This window comes from Ictalurus punctatus, chromosome 20 (genome assembly GCF_001660625.3).
Source record: "Ictalurus punctatus breed USDA103 chromosome 20, Coco_2.0, whole genome shotgun sequence".
NCBI classification, from domain to species: Eukaryota; Metazoa; Chordata; class Actinopteri; order Siluriformes; family Ictaluridae; genus Ictalurus; species Ictalurus punctatus.
Genome location: NC_030435.2, coordinates 8136248 through 8156158, shown reverse-complemented (window position 1 = coordinate 8156158; position 19911 = coordinate 8136248). Strand labels below are relative to the sequence as shown.

The 19911-nt window shown below is 36.2% G+C and overlaps 1 protein-coding gene across 1 annotated transcript; it reads right to left on the bottom strand.

Annotated features, from left to right (window-relative positions):
* Positions 1 to 479: 479 nt before the first annotated feature.
* On the bottom strand, positions 480 to 19389 carry oc90 (otoconin 90). Its single transcript, XM_053673814.1, has 13 exons — positions 19362 to 19389; positions 18921 to 19094; positions 13926 to 13988; positions 13397 to 13589; positions 13124 to 13293; positions 12858 to 12989; positions 10904 to 10954; positions 10609 to 10746; positions 8112 to 9026; positions 7536 to 7634; positions 5330 to 5501; positions 5000 to 5106; positions 480 to 1138 (listed from the first exon to the last, which is right to left on the bottom strand). The coding sequence occupies exons 1-13, from the start codon at positions 19387 to 19389 to the stop codon at positions 762 to 764; spliced, it is 2619 nt and encodes an 872-aa protein (XP_053529789.1). The 3' UTR covers positions 480 to 761.
* Between the last annotated feature and the right edge of the window lie 522 nt (positions 19390 to 19911).

Sequence of the window (19911 nt, the reverse complement as noted above, 5' to 3'; positions counted from 1 at the left end):
TGATTGAAAACACTGACTCTTAATTTCACCTTCAAATTAACTGCTAACCCTAGAGGTTTACATACTTTTTGCCACTCACAGATATGTAATATTGGATCATTTCCCTTAATAAATAAATGACCAAGTATAATATTTTTTTTCTCATTTGTTTAATTGGGTTCTCTTTGTCTATTTTTAGGAATTGTGTGAAAATATGATGTTTCATATTTATGCAGTTATATAGAAAATTCTAAAGGGTTCTCAAACTTTCAAGCACCACTGTACCTATAACAGTAGGGGTCCTTACATAGACATTTCATTTACCTGAAATAACTCAAGTCATCAATAGGCCATAAATAGACAAATTTCAGCATTTAATATCGTTTCAGAATTTATTTATTTTTTAGGCTCTTGCAATATATATATATATATATATATATATATATATATATATATATATATATATTATATAAGCAAATTTGTTTTGGAAACACATCACACACTAGATAATACCGATTATCTTGCATGAAGTAGGAGTTTGTGTTCAACTGAGGCTCATGTTAACTATCTGCCATTGAGCTAGAATACAATGAGACTTGTTGATATAGGGAAATATAACATGCTGAAGAACAACAATTACTCTATACTGTGCCATAACATTTTAATGCACCTCGAAGGTATGGAATTTTAGTTTAGTTTCATTTGCACAATATTGTTAACATGGTGTACTAGATGTGCACTACTCTGTATTACAGCTGTTTATATGCTTTAGGATGTGATTTCTAGATTTCTTCATCTTCTCCTCCTCTTTCCTCTTCTTCATTTCCCTCTTCCTCTTCTTCTTTGTCCTCCTCTGCTTCTGGTTTTCCTACATCCTCACCCTCTTGCTCTCTAGTACCCCCTCCAGGTGTACTATGTGTGTGGAGTGTTTGCTGAGGCCCTGTGTGTGTTTGTAGTTCTGATTTGGCAGTTTCTGAGCTCTCCTGGCTGGAGTCATCATTGGTGGGTTGTGGTGGTGGGCGTGGTCTATGCATGCAGAGGGGGCGGGGCCCATAACACTTGGAGGTGACCGAATGGTTGAAATGAGATGCTGCCATGCACTTGGCCGTGGTGCGGTCACACACACACTGCAGTCGATCACATACACTTACTCCCAGACCTGAGTCAGAGAAACACAACAGAATACATTAAGTTGCTGAACTTAAAGAAAACTTGTTTAACTTGTCTGACTACCTTAACTTGGGGGTGATGCTACACACTCTAACTCCTACAGTAAGTTTAGGTCAGTGTACTCTCCCAGCAGCTGCAGTATATTTTCAGAATATTCATTATTCAAGATCTCTAACATAACTACAGACCACATGTAGCTAGTTTGTTTTAATCACAGCATTTCACACTAAAACACATTTTGGACAATGAAAAATTGTACACCCAAAAACAAATTATGATTAAAATTTATGATGGAGATAGATAGATAGATAGATAGATAGATAGATAGATAGAACTAGATAGATACAACTTTATTGCCATTGCACAGTACAGTTACTCAGCACTGAAATGCAGTTTCGCATCTACCAGAAGTGCAAATAGTAGCATTGTGCAAATGAACAGAGTGCAAGAATATGTAAATGTATAAACAGTAAATAAATAAATAACATGTAGATAGAAAAGTTCTATCTATAAAAATAAATAATACAAGTAATAACTGTATGTACATTGTAACAAACAATATTCAGATTATCCATGGATAATATAAACTCTGCGAAAAACAAACGTCCCTTTTCAGGAGACTGTATTAAAGATAATTTTGTAAAAATCCAAATAAGCTTTACAGATCTTTACTGGAAAGGGTTTAAACTAAGTTTTTCATGCTTGTTCAATGAACCATACACAATTATTGCACATGCACTTGTGGAACAGTCCTTAAGACACAAACAGTTTACAGATGGTAGGCAATTAAGGTCACAGTTACATTAACTTAGGACACTAAAGAGACCTTTCTACTGACTCTGAAAAACAAGATGCCTAGGGTGCCTGCTCAGCTGCGTGAACATGCCATATTCCTGCTGCAGGGAGTCATGAGGACTGCAGATGTGGCCAGAGCAATGAACTGCAATGTCTATAATGTAAGATGACTAAGACAGTGCTACAGGGAGAAAGGAAGGACAGCTGATCATCCGTGTAATTGTGGTGGCCACACTAGATACTATTTGTTACTTTTCATATTGACCCCCTTTTGTTCAGGGACTCATTATTCAGGTTCTGCTCATCAAATGTCTGTGAAAGTTGTTCAGTTGTTGAATCTTTTTATGTTACTACAAATATTTAAACATGTTAAGAAATTTGCTGGAAATAAAAGCACTTGAATGTGAGAGGACATTTCTTTTTTTTGTTGAGTTTACAATGTATATACAGATAATATGCAGATATATAACCAAAGATATACAGTGTCCTCCACTAATATACGCAAAGACGGCTATGAAAAATTGTCTTATTGTTTAACCTTTTGATCTTTTGTTCAGAAAATTCACAAAAATACTCTGCTCTCATGGATAATAAACAATTGCAAACACAACACAGGTTTATCAAAAAAAAAAATCTTTGCACTGTATACTATGAATCTGCAATTATATATAGATAATACACAATATATTGTATAGAATAGAGCTCTGAGATAGAGATATGAATTAATTAATCATATGAATCATCATGATTGTATTTGTTTATTTATTTTTTCATTTGATGTGCCAAGTAGAAATTGGGGGCATCTTAATTAGAAACAATACTTATCCATAGACCTAACTTTATATGCTGTATTGATTATTACAATAAATTTGTTACATTAAGTGGTCCGATACAATTAAAAATAGAATGCATTTTCTGCATTTTCATTCCCACCTATGCTTCATGCTTTCTGCCACTGGCAATAGAAAATATAGACTTTTGAGAAATTTAAGATTTCATGATTAGCGTAATTATCATGACTATTATGCTTTTCACGTCCTGTTCATGACAATCAAGACAAGGAAAGTGCTTGACTTGTTCTGTGGGATCTATACATACAGTATGCTATATTAAACTGTTACTACTACTATTACTACTACTACTACTACTACTACTACTAATAATAATAATAATAATAATAATAATAGTAGTAATTGATAACCTGAATGGTCAGTGAAATGGACCCAGGTTTGTTTCATAGTTTTCCACAAATTTCCCATTCTAGAAATAGAGGTGGCATTTCGTGATTGGTTGAAAAACCCGGCATTGGCATTCCAAATCAGTGACTAATTAGCAAAGAGCATTATACTGTATTACAACTGTAAGAGAGAACCTGATTTTGACCAGGCTTTCAAATGCTTTAAGACCCTTTATGACCCTAACAGTGCAGCTCCTGTCAGCAGCTTGGCTATTTGATGTATACTATGGCAGATATCCTTAAGAAATTCAACTTTTTAGTATCAGCAAGGCAGACACTATATCATGTGAGGACATATGAGGCAAATTTACTGCTGCTGATTATTTGTATTTTTCCAGAAATATACCATTTTTGAAATGGTGTTGCATGAAAGTGGGTCAAGGATGAAGATGTCAGTCTTCACGCCCTGGAGGCGTGGCTCTAAATCCCATTTCTGATCTTCTTATCCCTCAGTATAATATTACCCAGCTTTTGAAATGACACTTTATTCGCTGCCAGAGGCTGAGTTGTGTATATCAAAGATTATAAGCCCAGTAAGGCACCTGCAGTACTTTTAGCCACAAAGTTTCAACTCCTGATTATGTTTGCCTTTCTCTTTCCACAGAGATATTTATGGCATAAATTTGTCATGTTCAGTCTTGAAAACTGTCCATTTATATATGGCTGACTGTACACCTATTCATTCATGCAATTATCTATTCAGCCAATCGTGTGGCAGCAATGCATAGAATATTGCAGATACGGGCCACCAGCTTCGGGTAATGTTCACATCAACCATCAGAATGGGAAAAAAATGTGATCTCAGTGACTTTGACCATGGCATGATTGTTTGTGCCAGATAGGCTGATTTAAGTATTTCTATAACTGCTGCTCTCCTGGGAGTTTCACACACAACTGTCTCTAGAGTTTATTCAGAATGGTGCAATAAAGAAAATACATCCAGTTTGTGGCAGTTGTGCAGACAGAAATGCCTTGTTGATGAGAGAAATCAGCGGAGAATGGACAGACTGGTTTGAGCTGACAGAAAGGCTGCAGTAACTCAGATAATCACTCTACAATTGTGGTGAGTAGGAAAGCATCTCAGAATACACAACACATCAAAACTTGAGGTGGATGGGCTACAACAGCAGAAGACCATGTCAGGTTCTGTCAGCCAAGAACAGAAAGCTGAGGCTGCAGTGGGCACAGGCTCACCTAAACTGGACAGTTGAGGACTTGAAAAATGTAGCTTGGCCTGATTAATCTCATTTTCTGCTGAGGCACACAGATGGTAGGGTCAGAATTTAATGTCAACAACATGAATCCAGGGACCCAACCTGCCCTGTGTCAACAGTCCAGGCTGGTGGAGGTGGTGTAATGTGGGGAATGTTTTCTTGGTACACTTTCGGCCCCTTTTTGATGTGGTAGAATGGGAGAGTCAAAATCTTGATAGTGCACCTGAATAATCTGCAGGAATTACACGATGTAATCATGTCAACGTGGACCAGAATCGCAAAGGAATGTTTCAAACATCTTGTGAACTAAATATCACCAGTGGTATCTCGGTGATTATAAGGTTGGACTACTGATCGGAATGTCATGAGTTCAAATCTCAGCTCTGTCAAGCTGCCACTGCTGCTCTTAAACAAGGCCCTTAACCCTCAGTGGCTCAGATATATAAATGAGATAAATATAAGTCTCTCTGGCTAAGACCAAATGCCATAAAATTTAAATTAAGGCTATTTGAGAGCAAAGGGTAGCCCTACCCAGTATTAGTATAGTCCTCCATGTGTGTGTGTGTATATATCATTTATATTCTTACATGATTAGTAAACTCACATTGGGGTTTGCCATTGTGGCAGTTGATGTGAATGTTGAGTTTCCTATCTCTCCTGCAGCCCAGCAATGTGAGCTGCTCCAGACAACACTGATGAAGAAAACAGCACCTAAAGAAAACCATAAGGCATAAGAAGAGTCAAAGAAAAGAAAATGTTATAGTGTAAATTTATTTTTGTGTACAGATGGGTGGGAGAGGAAACGTGGCTACTCTTCTGGGCAATTCTTTACTTCAGGTGGTCTTGAGGAGTGTGTGTGAGTGTTTGTGTGTGCATGTTTGTGGGTGTGTGTGTGTGTGTGTTTGTTTGTTTGTTTGTTTGTTTGTTTGTTTACCGGTCCAGGTGGTCTTGAGGAATTCCACTACCCTGCTGTCCACAGTAGCAGCCGTAGTGTTCATACTCTTGAGGACAGCGGCCGGTTAAGCAGAACAACATTTCCCCCAACGCTGCAAACTCCCTAATTACCGCTCCAGTGGAGCTGTACTGGGTAAATGTCATGCTGCACTCTACATGTACACATAAAACATACAGGTTACTCATTATTCTAACTCTACACTACATTCTACACAACACATAACTGCAAAACTATAATAATAAATAAATAAAATAATAATAATAATAATAATAATAATAATAATAATCATAACAATAATAATTCCTTTTGCATATTAGTAAAATATATTTTACTGTTACTCATGGGTTGGATTAATACAACTAATGCGTTACCTGTATTTAAAACCAACGTACCACCATAAACATCAATTAATTTTGGAGTTCTACAACGTTTCAATATTCATAGCTACAACACCTTTAGTCCATTTGTCCTGTTTACTCTGTACAGCATGTTTATTCATTAACTGTCAGCTACTGTATTTTTGTTATGGATAATCTTTATCTACATTTACATTTATTTATTTATTTGGCAGAAGTTTTTATCCAAAGGGCAACTTAATAAATGATGCCCACTTGCAGAGACAATGTAAGCAATGCTTCTCAAAGATGGGTCTGTGAAGCATGGCCAGGGAATCCACAATCATCTTCTTCTTCTTCTTCTTCTTCTTCTTCTTCTTCTTCTTCTTCTTCTTAGGTTGTGGTGGAAATCACAACCTACTGTTACCAAAGCTTTTACTGAGTTTTTACACTTGACTTAAATATACCTCATGGTTTGAAATTTATTTTATGTTCATAAAATAAATCTGTTAGGTGGAATTTATTTTATAGCTGAAGGAGTACCTGGCTACAAAAAGAACCACTGCTCTAAAGCATATACAGTTGAGGTCATAAGTTTACATAAGGCCTTGCAGAAACTGCAAAATGGATAATTTAGTGCTTTTTTTTTTATGGATAATTTTTTTATTCATCATGTTTTTTATTTACTACTGCCCTGAATAAGCTATATCACATAACAGATGTTTGCATATAGACCACAATGCACAATAATAACTGAATTTACACAATTCAGTTCAAAAGTTTACATATGCTTGATTCTTAATACTGTGTGGCGTTACCTGTATGATTAACGGCATTATGTTTTGTAATAGTTGCTGATGACTCCCTTGTTTGTCCTGAGCAGTTAAACTGCCCACTGTTCTACAGAAAAATCCTCCAGGTCCTACACATTATTTGTTTATCCAGTTCTTTTTTCATATTTAACCCCTTTCCAACAGTGGATATATAATGTTGAGATCCATCTTTGTCACACTGATTACAACTGAGGGACTCAAACACAACTATTATAAAAGGTGCAAACATTCACACATGCTGAAGTAGGCAGCTCAATATATTAAGAGTCAGGAGGGTGTAAACTTTTGAACAGGATGATCAGTGTAAATTGTTATTATTTTGTCATTTGGGAAACATGTAAATACCTTATGTAGCTTCTGAAGGGCAGTACTATATGAAAAGAATAAGATCTTTAAATAAAATAGTAACAATTTAAATTATAGTCAAAGTAATAGTCAAGGCAAAAAGAATACAAAGGCACATACTCAGGTTTCAGACACATCTACCACTCAAGAACTGTTGCTAATAGTCTTAGTTGATAATAGCTTAGTTTTAAGCCACTCCTTTCAAATGAACTGTGTAAGTTCAAAGTTGCATTGGCTAGCTAGGTGTGTCAGGGTTTAAAAATAATACACAAACATTAAACATACAAGTATAAACATAAAGCACGCAAATATAAAACATCCATGATTGGAAGCAGAGGGAACAAATTTGGCCATGCTTTCTGGGTGGTAGGAATGACATTCTTTCTCCTCTGTCATCACAGAGACATTAACCAATCGTGGGTGTCTGTGAGCGCTTTCCTCCAAGTGTGTTATGCTGCATGAGCAGGAGTTTGAAAAGATGTGGTTGGTTGGCTTCAAGTGTCTCAGAGGAAGCATGTGTATATACCAATATCAATAGTAGGTTTTTTGTCTATATGTAAGTGGCAATTAATATAAACTATAAGCTAAACACTCTGTTAGCACCACCCTGTATATTTGCTCAGTAGATCCACTGTAGGCTGCTCCAGTAACATTAAGATCAGTTTCCCTCACCACCTGATTGTGAGTTTAGCAGAATCTCAGACAGTCCTGCTGCCTCCAGCAGGGGCCAGGAGAAGAGTGGCATCATTCGCTTTGCTTGCTGAAGAGGCTCTGTAAAAAACATGTATGCACACATTACAAATATTACATTACTGATAAGAGGTTCCATTATTATAATAGATAGATAGATAATAAAAGAAAACAGGAAAAAATTAATGCCATGGGTTTATGCAGAAACAATGATATTATAAGCTATTGTGCAGGAAAATGTTTAATGAAAACTTTAAATAAATTTTTTATTAAAAGAAATGACATCCTCTAAGATGACATAAAAACAGTTTTATATAATGGTATTTATCATATGTCATCTATAATAAAGCTAGGACACATAAAAAATTAGTATGTGACATAATCTGTCATAACATTAAACATGATGGCAACTATCATGCTAATTACATTCAACAGCAATATAGCACTCATCACATCACTGGCCATAAACTGACATGGCAACTGGTGACACAGTATGATGCGTGCTATGACATGATTATGACATGCCTGTGTACCTGTGTATCTTTGTTTTAGTCTTACTTTTTGACTCTGCCTCCTGGGAACTGTCCAACAGCTCTCTCTTCATCTCCTTATATTTCTCGTCCTCCTCCACCTCCTCCTCCTCTTCCTCAGAATAGCCCTTTGTAGGGGTGGTTGATGAAGACGAGGTGGTATTGGGTTTGGGCGTGTGAGGAAACCTGGGCATGTGTAGCGGGCGAGGCTCAGTTTTGTGGTTGTGTGTAACTGGGACTTTCCATATGCTGCTAGGGCTTTGGTGAAGCGTCACTGAGGATTTGTGGGTGCTTGTGGGCTTCGTAAGTAGTGTATGTGAGGTGTACGGTGTGTGTGTTGATTTTGTGAAAGTTGTCTGTGTTTGCAATGTGCTTGGTGTGAATGGTCTAGTAAGTGAAGTGTGTGTGGTGAGTCTGGGTGATGTTTGGTGTGTTATTGGCATATTTGTTGTTTTAGGGAATAATGTTGAAGTTGCTTGTGATTGGGTGTCAGCTTTGACCTCTATGTGTTGCAGAAGATTTTTAAGTAAGAGGTGAGAGGTCATGGGAGTGATGGTGATGTCATTCAGTGCAGTTGTGTGACCAGCAATCCTATCCGGTATTTCTGCACTTGTCTGCAGATTGTCTTCATCACTGTGTTCTTCTTCATCCTGACTCTCTGTGTCTGTCACCTCCTCATCTTGTGAGAGATGCTTTGTGGTGGTGTGTGTGTTAGCTAGTGTGTTTATCTCAAACAATTTGGCCTGATCTTCAGTGATCTTGCTTGGGGTGGTGACCTGCAGCCTTTTTCTTATTTGTTCATCCTCACTGCTTATCTTTTCCTTGCTTTCATCTCTATTGTCCTCAGGAGACAGCTGTGTAGGAGTCGGTGTAGCCTCAGTCTTTAGTTTGGCTGGCAGGGACATGGTTTCTGGGTGAAACAGGATTTGATCACTCTCCGTCCCTGAAGTGTTCAGATCCAAATATGTTGTGGTGTTGTCATAAGGGTTGTCTGACGTGTGTACAGCTGTAGGTTCAAAGGTCACTGCTGTAGTTTGGAGGAGGACCTTGTCCTTCTGGAGAACCTCATGCTCACATCCATCTTTTTCCAGCTCTCTTGGTAAATTGTTTGTCCAGGTGTGTGACAGTGTAGTTGGAACTATAGTGATCGAGTCCAGTGGATGTGTGTGTGTACTCTCTGTCTCTGAGTGAGGTGTATATGTTTGTGTTTCAGGATACACACCATGAGGTTTCTGCGGTGTTGTCCTTGGTGTTAAACCTGTATTCTCCTTTTCTGTCAATCACAGTAGAAAACAATGTGAATACTTTAAATATAAATCATAGTGCAAAACTGAAAAGAATTCTGAACCATAGCAAAATTTATGATATTAGCTAACTGGCCTCCCCCCCCCCCCCCCCCCCAACCCCCCACCCCAAATATGTGCCAACTAACTAAAAAATAGTCACAGAATCCTCATATGACTGCTGCTTAATAATTAGGGTTTACTCTACTTTACTTTTAAGAGAAAGATCTCAGACCCATCCTATTGTTTTGTATCAGCAGGTCATAGTTCAGCTAGATGACTCTGACATTACTAACTCTTTTAAAGTTCCCATTCATTGTGAATTGTTTTTCTCCAGTTTTCAGTCTGACCTAAAGACTTCTGATGCAATTTCACAAGCACACATTTGCATAACATTTTGAGGAACTTTGACACACACATTTGCATCTTTGGCCAGAAGCACGACTGCATGTCATTTTAGCATTTTCTGTCATGCTTTCCGACCCGAATATAAGTAAATATGTGCAAAATCATTTAGAAGGCTGCACTGAAAAGATAGGAATATGTGGTTGGTCAGATTTAAGAGAACATGTTATGTATAATTTACATAAACATATTTCATTTCTCATCTCATTGCTTATACTAAAGTCAGAGTTTCTTATTACTAGTTTGAATTATGTACAGTGAGTGTGATCAGTTCACAGTGATAGTATAAATTCACAGTATAAATGTCAGTCCTTCCAGGCTTTTGCAATCACAGAAATTATTGCAAAATCAAGCAAACGCCGATGTGGGGCCTTTGAAAATACATTACCAAATCATGTTGGATATATGAAAACTGACTGTGTTAATGTAACTCAGTTCATTCACATGGAAGTGATGTACACTTTTTAATTAATTAAGTTCAACTAATTCCTAGTATATCTCTGATTTCACTGCACTTACTGTTTCTGCTGTTAGGTGTTCATTTTGTTCATATATAGTTTAATTACCATTCAGTGATAAACCTGTAGCATTGTGGGTAGTTGTGGCCAAATCGTTTTCCTCTTTCTCTTCAGTCACATTTCTGAAAAGTGTAACTATTACAAAAGCATGAAATATGTCACTTTTTCTCCTCTACTTAAATCTGCTTTTTAATCTTTCCTTTAATCTTTAATCTTTAAAATTTAATCTATTAAATTATCTTCCCTATATCGACTTCACTTTTCTCTCTACAGTTAAATGCCTAGATTTTTTTTTTCTTTTAAAAAGGCCCCTCTTTACCTGTTGGCGGTATCCCAGAGTGCCCTGCACCGTGGCTCTGGTTTTTCAGAGTGTTGTTTGTCAGTAAAAAATCCTCAGTGAAGTTACCCATATAGTTACCCTCAGTGAAGTTACTTCCATTCAGAGTAATATCCAGTTCTGACAGGAGATGTGAAATAGAGAGATACAGAATTAAACAATGAGAGACTAAAGCGCTTATGAGAAATCATATATAATTATTTTATCATATAGTTAAAACACAACACTTTCCTTGTAGTTTTAACATTTTTAGTTAACATGCTTTTATTTTTATTACCTGCAAGCATTATATCCATATCTGAAATCTGTGTTGATGCTTCCATCCATTCTGAAAGAAAAGAGGGAAAAACATATCACAGTATTAAAGTACTTTCCAGAACTATTGGCACCCTTCAGGAAAATGATGTAAAAATGTATGTGTAGTGATATTTTGCACTCAAGCTTTCATTGATATTGTATTTTTTTTTATACGTGTGTCCCCCCCCCCCCCCCCCCCCAACATGTCAGAAGTATCTGTAACCTTGCAATTATTGTGACACCTGCTGTTGAAACAATAACAGCACTTAACAACACAGTCTTTTCCTGTAAAGTCTAACAAGGTTGGAGAATGAGGTAGAGGGATTTTGAGCCACTCCTCCATGCGGAACATTTCAATCTTAGAAACTGATTTTATGTTTAAGCATTTGTGTGTTGATTTGGATGTATGTGGGTGAGTCTGAACCTCCTGACAATGGCAATCAGGGTTTGTGTTAGAGTATCCTGGTACATAGCAGCATTAATGATGCAATCAATCTTTATAAGCATCCCTGAAACACCAGCCACAGACAAGTCCCAAAACATCACTGGATCACTGGTACATCACTGTGGCTATCAAGTGCCTTTTCTCATATTCAGTCAGCCTTTGTTGCCACACATGTTGAGCAAAAGTTTGGTCTCACCTGACCACAATACATCATACTGAACAACATGTTGTTATGAAAGTGGTCTTTAACAGTTGATCATGAAATTCGATAAGCACAAGAATGAACTAAAACATGTAATTCTAAATCTGATCTTTGGGCTACTTTTTCTGTCCTTCACTGTGTGGGGTGGGGTTAAGTTTCTAGCAAATTTCCAGCTGTGTCAGTAACTCTTTGCTCTGGCTCGAATTGTGTTTAATGGTATCTTTAATTGCTTATATATTTTAATTGAACATGACCTTTTTTGTGCATGTCTCGTGTTGAAAATTCTTTTTTCCCATGAGAAGAAGATTTTACATGTATGTGACCTCATATTTATGACCCAGAAAAATTTAAAATGGGGACTGAAAGTAAATAAAAAATATAATTTTTTAAGAATGAGAATTTGTTTGCATATGTTTCAAATATTTCTTAGGGGTGTCCATAATTTGTGCTCATGTATTTTTGTGACTAAATAGCATTATTCTATTTTATTTTTATTTCTTTTTTTAAAGGTAGTTCTATTAGAATTATTGTGTAGAATAATTGTGTGATAGAGTACCAATAATTCTGGAGGTTAGATATGAGGAATTGCTTATTTAATTATATTTTGTAGGTTCTGTAAGCTGCCTTGTCTTTATGTGACCTAAAAATATTCTCATATGTAAAGGTCATTGCCCTAATTTCTTTGGGCTGACGTGTGTGTGTGTGTGTTTGTGTGTGCGTGTGTGTGTTTGCATTTTTGCAACCTGTTCTGTTGAGCATTTCACTGAAAATGTTGTTGTTATAAGGATGACCTGTCAGAAGAAGAGTTCAGGATTGTAAATAAGAAAACAGCAAGAGAATGCAGATTCAATTGTGCAAAAATGACCCCGTACCCTCTCCCTGTCAAAAATTAACATTTAAAATAAACAAATAAATAAATAAAAGTGTATTTTCCTTGTGATTTTGCCATCAATTCATGTTAAAGATTAACTACGTCTATTTGCAGAAAGCAAGGTATCTCAAAATTTATGGTGAGCTAGTGAGCAGTGTATGCCCTGACCAGCACACATACTGCCTAACCCTTATTTTTTTTTTTTTTTTTTTTTTTTTTGGCCTCAAGCCATATCTCCATCCTTAACTCCTTTATTTTCTTTATTTCTCAGGGAAACGGTTGAAATTTATTAATATCCTGCACATTTTTTGTCTGGTGTCACTCCTATAATGCTATTGGCAGCTTTGATAATAATATTTGATCACATAAGATGTGCTTGAGCAAGGAAAAGGTTCATGTGGCATTTGTTCTTTTACCTGTGAGTCCTGGGCTGTTGAAATCCTTTTTCTCATGCTGATTTGGAAGGACAAAGTGGGAGTTGTTGCCAATGCAGGCTATGGCTTCTCGGTCACACAGACAGAATCCTTGTTCACACATGTCACGTGAATCTAGAGCAATCAAAAAAATGAATCATTTTACAACATAACTAAACCAAAATTAATCTGTGAATCTGAAACAATGTGGGATTAACCCCTTGGCTGTTAAGGGACGTGTGTGTGCGCGTGTGTGTGCGTGTACGTACCACAGCTGTTGTTGGTGAGATGGGAGCAGGTGTAATTGGTGTGTGCTGGTGGAGTCTTTCTGCAATATATTTCTTCTAGTTCGCGATAGCATCTATGATGGTCAAAACAGCACCTACACACACACACACAATTGTGTGAGTTTAATTGACTCATTACCCAGAGTGTTAACCCACATTGTTATGCTTGTCTTTATTATGTGCATATTCATCTTCAAAATTTTGTTCTGCTTTATGAGTCTAATTTCACCACTCCATCCCCAAACCCTGTCTTACCAGTCGAGTGTATCGCTGGGTGTTCGAGTGTGTGTTCTGTTCTGGATGCTTATGTAACTGCAGTAGTGTCTGTGGCCTTCAAGATCAGTTGGACATACACCAGTCTCACAGTGCATCCACATCGCAAACTCCACCAAAGATGGCAAATTATCAAACACTGAATAAAGCCAGTTGAACCGCTCACCCAGACAATCTACACACACACACACACACACACACACACACACACACACACACACACACACACACACACACACACACACACACACACACACACACACACACACACACAGAGAGAGAGAGAGCAGATCCATGCAGTGATTGTCATTCTTTATCCATTTGGTTGGAGCAGAGAGGAAAACACTATTAAATGCATATACTAACACAAAAGTCTATATATTCTATTTTTCATAAACGTTATGTGAGAGAAATGGGACAAACAACAATAAAAACCCAAACTTGAATAATATCCCTTCATGTTTATATATGTTTGTATAGCTTCATGTTCAGTGTAGAACTCTGAACCTACCTATCAGAAGATGATCTGCGTTGAGGACATTTGTATCTGGGCAGAACACATAACTGCTTTTCACTGCAAACAAATGGATAAATAATATAATTTACAATCTATTAGAGCTTATTATGTATTGCATATACTGTATATTCTTAATAATAGATAAGTATTGAACATGTCAACATTTTTTTCAGTAAATATATTTCCAATGACGCTACTCACATGAAATTTTCACCAGACTTTGGTATTAACTCAAGAAATCCACTCATTTAAAGAAATCCAAACATTAAAGTCCATAAATAAAGTTATGTGTAATAAAGCGGAATGACACAGGAAACGAGTATTGAACATGCTAACTGAAATGTATTTAATACTTAGTGGAGAAGCATTTGTTTATAATGACAGCTTCAAGACACTTTCTGTATGAAGAAATTAATTAGCCACAATTGGATTCTAGTCAGGTGATTGACTGGGCCATTGATTTTTTTTTTCTCTGAAACTAATTGAGAGTTTCCTTTGCTTTATGCTTTTTATCATTGTCCTGCTGGAAGGTCCACCCATGTCTCATCATCATCATCCTGGTGGATGGCAGCAGATTCCTCTCAAGAATCTTCCGGAAAAGGGCTCCATTCATCATTCCTTCAATTATATGAAGTCTGCCAGTACCATGCGATGAAAAACAGCCCCACACCATGATGCTTCCACCTCCAAACTTCACTGTTGGTATAGTGTTTTAAGGGTGATGTGCAGTGCCATTTCTTCTCCAAACATGGTATGTAGTATGACAGCCAAAAAGTTAAATTTTGCTGTCATCTGACCAGACTACATACTTCCATTATTTCATAGGTTTGTCCAAATTAGTTGTAGCAAACTTTAAAAGAGCTTCAACATACCTTATCTTTAGTATTGGAATCTTGCAGGATGAACATGCATGGGGGTGAAGTGCATTGCCTATTGTTTTCTCTGACAATGGCACCTGCTGCCTCCAAGTGTTTCTGGAGCTCTTTCAGAGTGGTCGTTTGCTCTTGGGCTACTCTTCTGACTATTCTTCTGACTCCCTGGTTAGAAATCTTGCGAGGAGCTCCTGTGCGTGGCCAGTTGATGATGGAGCGATGTTGCTTCCACTTGCAGATAATGGCCCCAATGGTGCTTACTGGAAGATTCAGAAGTTTTGAAATACATCTGTATCCGATTCCATCAATATGTTTCACAACAATAAGGTTGCAAAGGTCTTGGGAGAGCTCTTTGCTTTTACCCATCATTTCTTGTGTGACACTTTGGTAAAGCCTTTGTATAGACCATCAGTTTACTGACCCAGCTGATATTAATTTGCACAGCTAGGGGATATAATTACTTATGGATTTCAGCTGGTTCCTTGCTTTACCTTGCCTTTGATGCCTTCCAAGATTTGGAGAAGCTTATTCATGCTTTTATCACATCGCACTTAGATTATTGTAATTCATTCTACTTGGGTCTTCCTCAGTCATCTCTTGTTCATCTCCAGATGGTTCAGAATGCAGCTGCAAGGCTGGTGACCAGGGCAAAGTAATATGATTGTGTCACCCCAATTTTAGCATCGTTTTATTGGCTCTCGGTCCATTTTAGGATTCAGTTTAAGATTCTGTTGTTTATTTTTAAAACTCTTAATGATCAAGCTCCATCTAACAGACGTCTAAGATCTTCTGATAGGTTTCTTTTGCATGTCCCTCGATCCCGGTTAAAAACAAAGGGGGATAGAGCTTTTTCAGTTGCTGCCCCTCGTTTATGGAATCAATTGACACTGGACATCCGCCTTGTACCTTCAATTACTACTTTTAAAATGAGGCTTAAAACATATCTCTTCTCCCAGGGGTTTTAAAATTTTATTTTATTTATTTATTTATTTATTTTTTACTATTGTCTATTGCCTGTCTTTATTTGGTTTTATTCTGTTTTCTATTTTACTTTTCTTTACTCTGTTCAGTACTTTGGTCAGCTTCGCTGTGTTAAATGTGCTTTATAAATAAAATTTACTTACTTGGAGAACTGCTTTTTCCTAGCATGTTCAATACTTTTTCCTGTGTCATTCCACTTTATTACACATAACTTTATTTATGGACTTTAATATTGTGAATTCTTTATATTTCTGGATTTCTTGAGTTAATACTGATGTCTGGTGAAAATTTAATGTGAATTCCATCTTTATTAAATTTTATTAAATTATTTTAGTAATCTCACCATTTTTGAATGTAGATAGCAGGAACAGTGATATCACCAGCATGATTATCCTAAAATATGCAACACTAATGCTGTGGTGGCTGAATCTCCACAGCCACAATCTAAAATCTAGTGGAAATCCTTCAGAGAAGAGTGGAGGTTAATATAACAGCAAAGTGAAATCTGGGACGGGATGTTCAACAAGTACATTTGAGTGTTATGATCAGGTGTCCACAAACTTTTGGCTCATATAAATAGCAAAAAAAAAAAAAAAAGGCTATGGAAAAGCTAAAATGCTGTTGGAGATTTCTTTTGTAGATATGTATAATCAAAACAATGTGTAAAAGGAAAAGAAAATAATGAGAACTTAAAAAAAAAAATTCAAGGATGCTGCAATTTAATGCAACACCTCAAGTACTAGGGCTAATGAAAGTCTACAACATGACATTTTTTACCCCTCCCATTAAATATTCATCAATAATATTATTAACAGCAAAAAGATTTTTTGTCACATGTACATCATCCTCACTGGAGATACACAATCCTGATTGGTGGCATAACACAGCTATAACACACTATAACACTATAGCACACTGGCAATAAATTGAAACTTGTAGATTATGCATTCCTTGGTCTGTAAGCTAAGGTGTTCCATAAAAACAGGAAATGATTCAATGGCCCAGTGATTTTTCAGAAAAAAATCTAATCCTAATTCTTCTGCATTAAACTGAATGACGACAAAACTGCAGTTGTAATCTCTGCACCGCTAGAATTTTACACAACAAATTTTAAACAACAGTGAAGTGGGAGTTTTTGCGTCGAGTCTAATTTTTATTTTGCACTGAATTAAAGCGCCAGTAAAAGGTTGAAAGATTTAAATGAAGATGGGTTGACAAAGTATATATTGTAAAAAAAAATTTTGAAAAATATATTAGTAAAATAGTATGTTTCATATCCAGTTAATGTTAATGAGTTAATATCATTAACAAGAAGTTTTTATTAGGCCTATATATTACCAGTTTGATGTTCAATGATGAAATAGAAATGCTTTTGTTTGTGGTGAGTGAATGTGAGACTAACAGGAGGTTTTTTAGAATTCTGTCAATGTTAATATGAATTAATAACATTCAATAAGTTAAGAAATCTTACTTTAATCTTCAGAAAATAGTTATTGTGTTAATGTTAATTAGAGTAAAATGTTTTTTGTTTATGAGACCAGTTACTGTGAAACAGCTTGTTGAAATGGAGAGAATAAAGTTTTTATTTGCATTTTTTCAGAATTGTGGAATTAATTATTATTAATTTAAAAAAAGGCATAACTATCAGTATCGACTGATATCACTCTGAATAATCAGTTATCGGTATCGGCTGAGAAATTTAGTATCGGTGCATCTCTAAAAAAAAAAATGTTGACGCATCCAATACTTATTTCTCCCACTGTATAAGTATGTGATGCTAATAGTGTGTCTTTTTCAGTGTATTAAAGTCTGCATTCATAGTAACACTGTTTTGAACATTATTAAGACACCGACCCCCAAAATAATTAAAAAAAAAAAAAAGGTGTCCTCTTTTTGGAAAACCAGAATATGGTCACCCTAGCTTTTGTGATGTAATGTTACCCACATCAGGGACAGTGATCTTTTATGAATCAATCAATCAATCAATCAATTAATTTATTATTTTTTTAAAAAAAACAAATCCAAACATTGAACATGTTTAAAGCTCAAAATAAGCTCTAAATAAAATAATTTTTGATATGCTTTTTTTGTTGTTGCTTTTTTCTTGACTTTATTTACATATGTGGCCTTGAAGTAATGCAGAAGTAATCAGATTACATTACTTTCATATTGTGATACTTAGATTACGTTACTGATAAAAAAATTTTAAAAAATTGTTTAAATTATTAAGTAATTTGTAACTGTGACGGAATACATTTTTAAAGTAACCCTCCCAACCCTGCAAATAACATTTACTTATCCTGGTACAGACTCAGAAAGCTACATTGTAGTTCTACAATTAAAGGTATCTTCATTATCTACTGTATGAGGGGACAGATACAGCAAAACTGTTTGTTCCTAAAATGCTCTCAGACAACAGCTTGAATAATGCTGAAGTTGCCACGAGATTTCCAGCGGAAATTACAAGGGTAGAAAGGGATCTAAAATATGTAAAGAGACAGCTCCATGTTTGCATTAGATTCTATCATTTCCAGTGGCTGAAAGTTCCAGAGCTAGCAAATATACAATGCCTGAAGAGCAACCTCTGAAGCAACCTGCTCTCCTGCAAAAGAATTGCAATGGTTTTAAGCTTGTGCTTCATTTTGTCCACAATCAAATTGGACACATTACTGGATTCTTTGTGCAAACTCATAAACAATGAAAATAATTCATGAATGCATTATCTGTAGTGGGATTCAGGTTTATGTAAGTGAAAAAAATGGTTGCCTTACTAATTGTCACTATGGATTTCCCACCATTTACTCACCATTGATTACTAATAGCCAGTAGAGATAAAGCATGGGCATGACCACATGGAGTAACTTTCGTATCTCAGTTGAGCGTTTGACTTGGAAATAGGTCATTTACTCAATACTGACTCTTGCACAATTGACTTCAGACTATATAAAGACTAAATAAAGGCATTCAAACAATGTTTGAGGTGAAGGCCTTTCTTAGTAGCTGTCTGGTGATGACTGCTTTAAATGACCAGAATTACCTAGATACAATAATAACCAAATAAACTGCTTCAACAAAAGCTGCAGCCTGGGTGGCATGCCAGTCTATAAGAGTGCACCATGCACACATACATTCATACCTAGGGGCAATTTTGTGTCAACAATCCACATGCCTTGGAAGATGGGAGGAATGCAGAGAACCCAGAAAAGAACCCATTGAGACATGGGCAGAACATGAGAGGCTCCACCAGATAGTAACCAGAGCTCTAAATCAACCTGTGGAGTGTGGAACTGTGAGGCATCAATGTTACTTGCTGTACCACCATACCACAAAGATACAGTATGATTTTCTCAAATTCTATTTATATTTCTGAGCATACATTTTTATTTTCTTATTTGACATGATTTCCAGTCGTATTGGTTGAAATGCGCCCCCCAGATTACAAGAGAAAGAACTATTTTTTTTCCCACAGCTTTTTGCCTTTTGAAAGCCCAGTTTGATAAGCTATTGTTCATTGACAACATGTTTGTTGAAACAAAAATATGATTGTGTCTGCTAGTGTGTTAACTTAAGATTTTACCATCAATGGCTGTGTCCAGTACACTCATGTATACCCCACATATTATAATACACATAATGTATTATACTATACACCATATGACTACATTTTGATTAAATATTTTGAAATAGTAATATTATTCTTTTTACTTTACTCATCAATGTGATCAAATCACAGGACATGTTACAGCTGTGGTGTTTCCCTTGCAATATGAGAGAGAAAAATAGGGCGTATAGGGCACACACCTTTTCGAGAATTAACATACTGGACAAAACATTCCAAACCTAGTAAGGTTTAATACTGAAATACTGAAGACCATTGGAACCATACTCTGGATATTCTTATTTATGACCAGGCTGCAACATGGTGAGTTTAAATAAAGTATTTTTTGTTTGTTTTTTTGTTTTTTCAAATAACTTTCTCTGTCTTAAAATATCTCCACCAGAATTAGAGATTTTTGAACAACATTTTTCGAGAACCTCTCTAAACCAAGATAAAAACTGACTCTACCCATTGGATAACTGCTATACCCTCTATGTGTCTGGTGTTTTATAGCTGAGCAAAACTACAA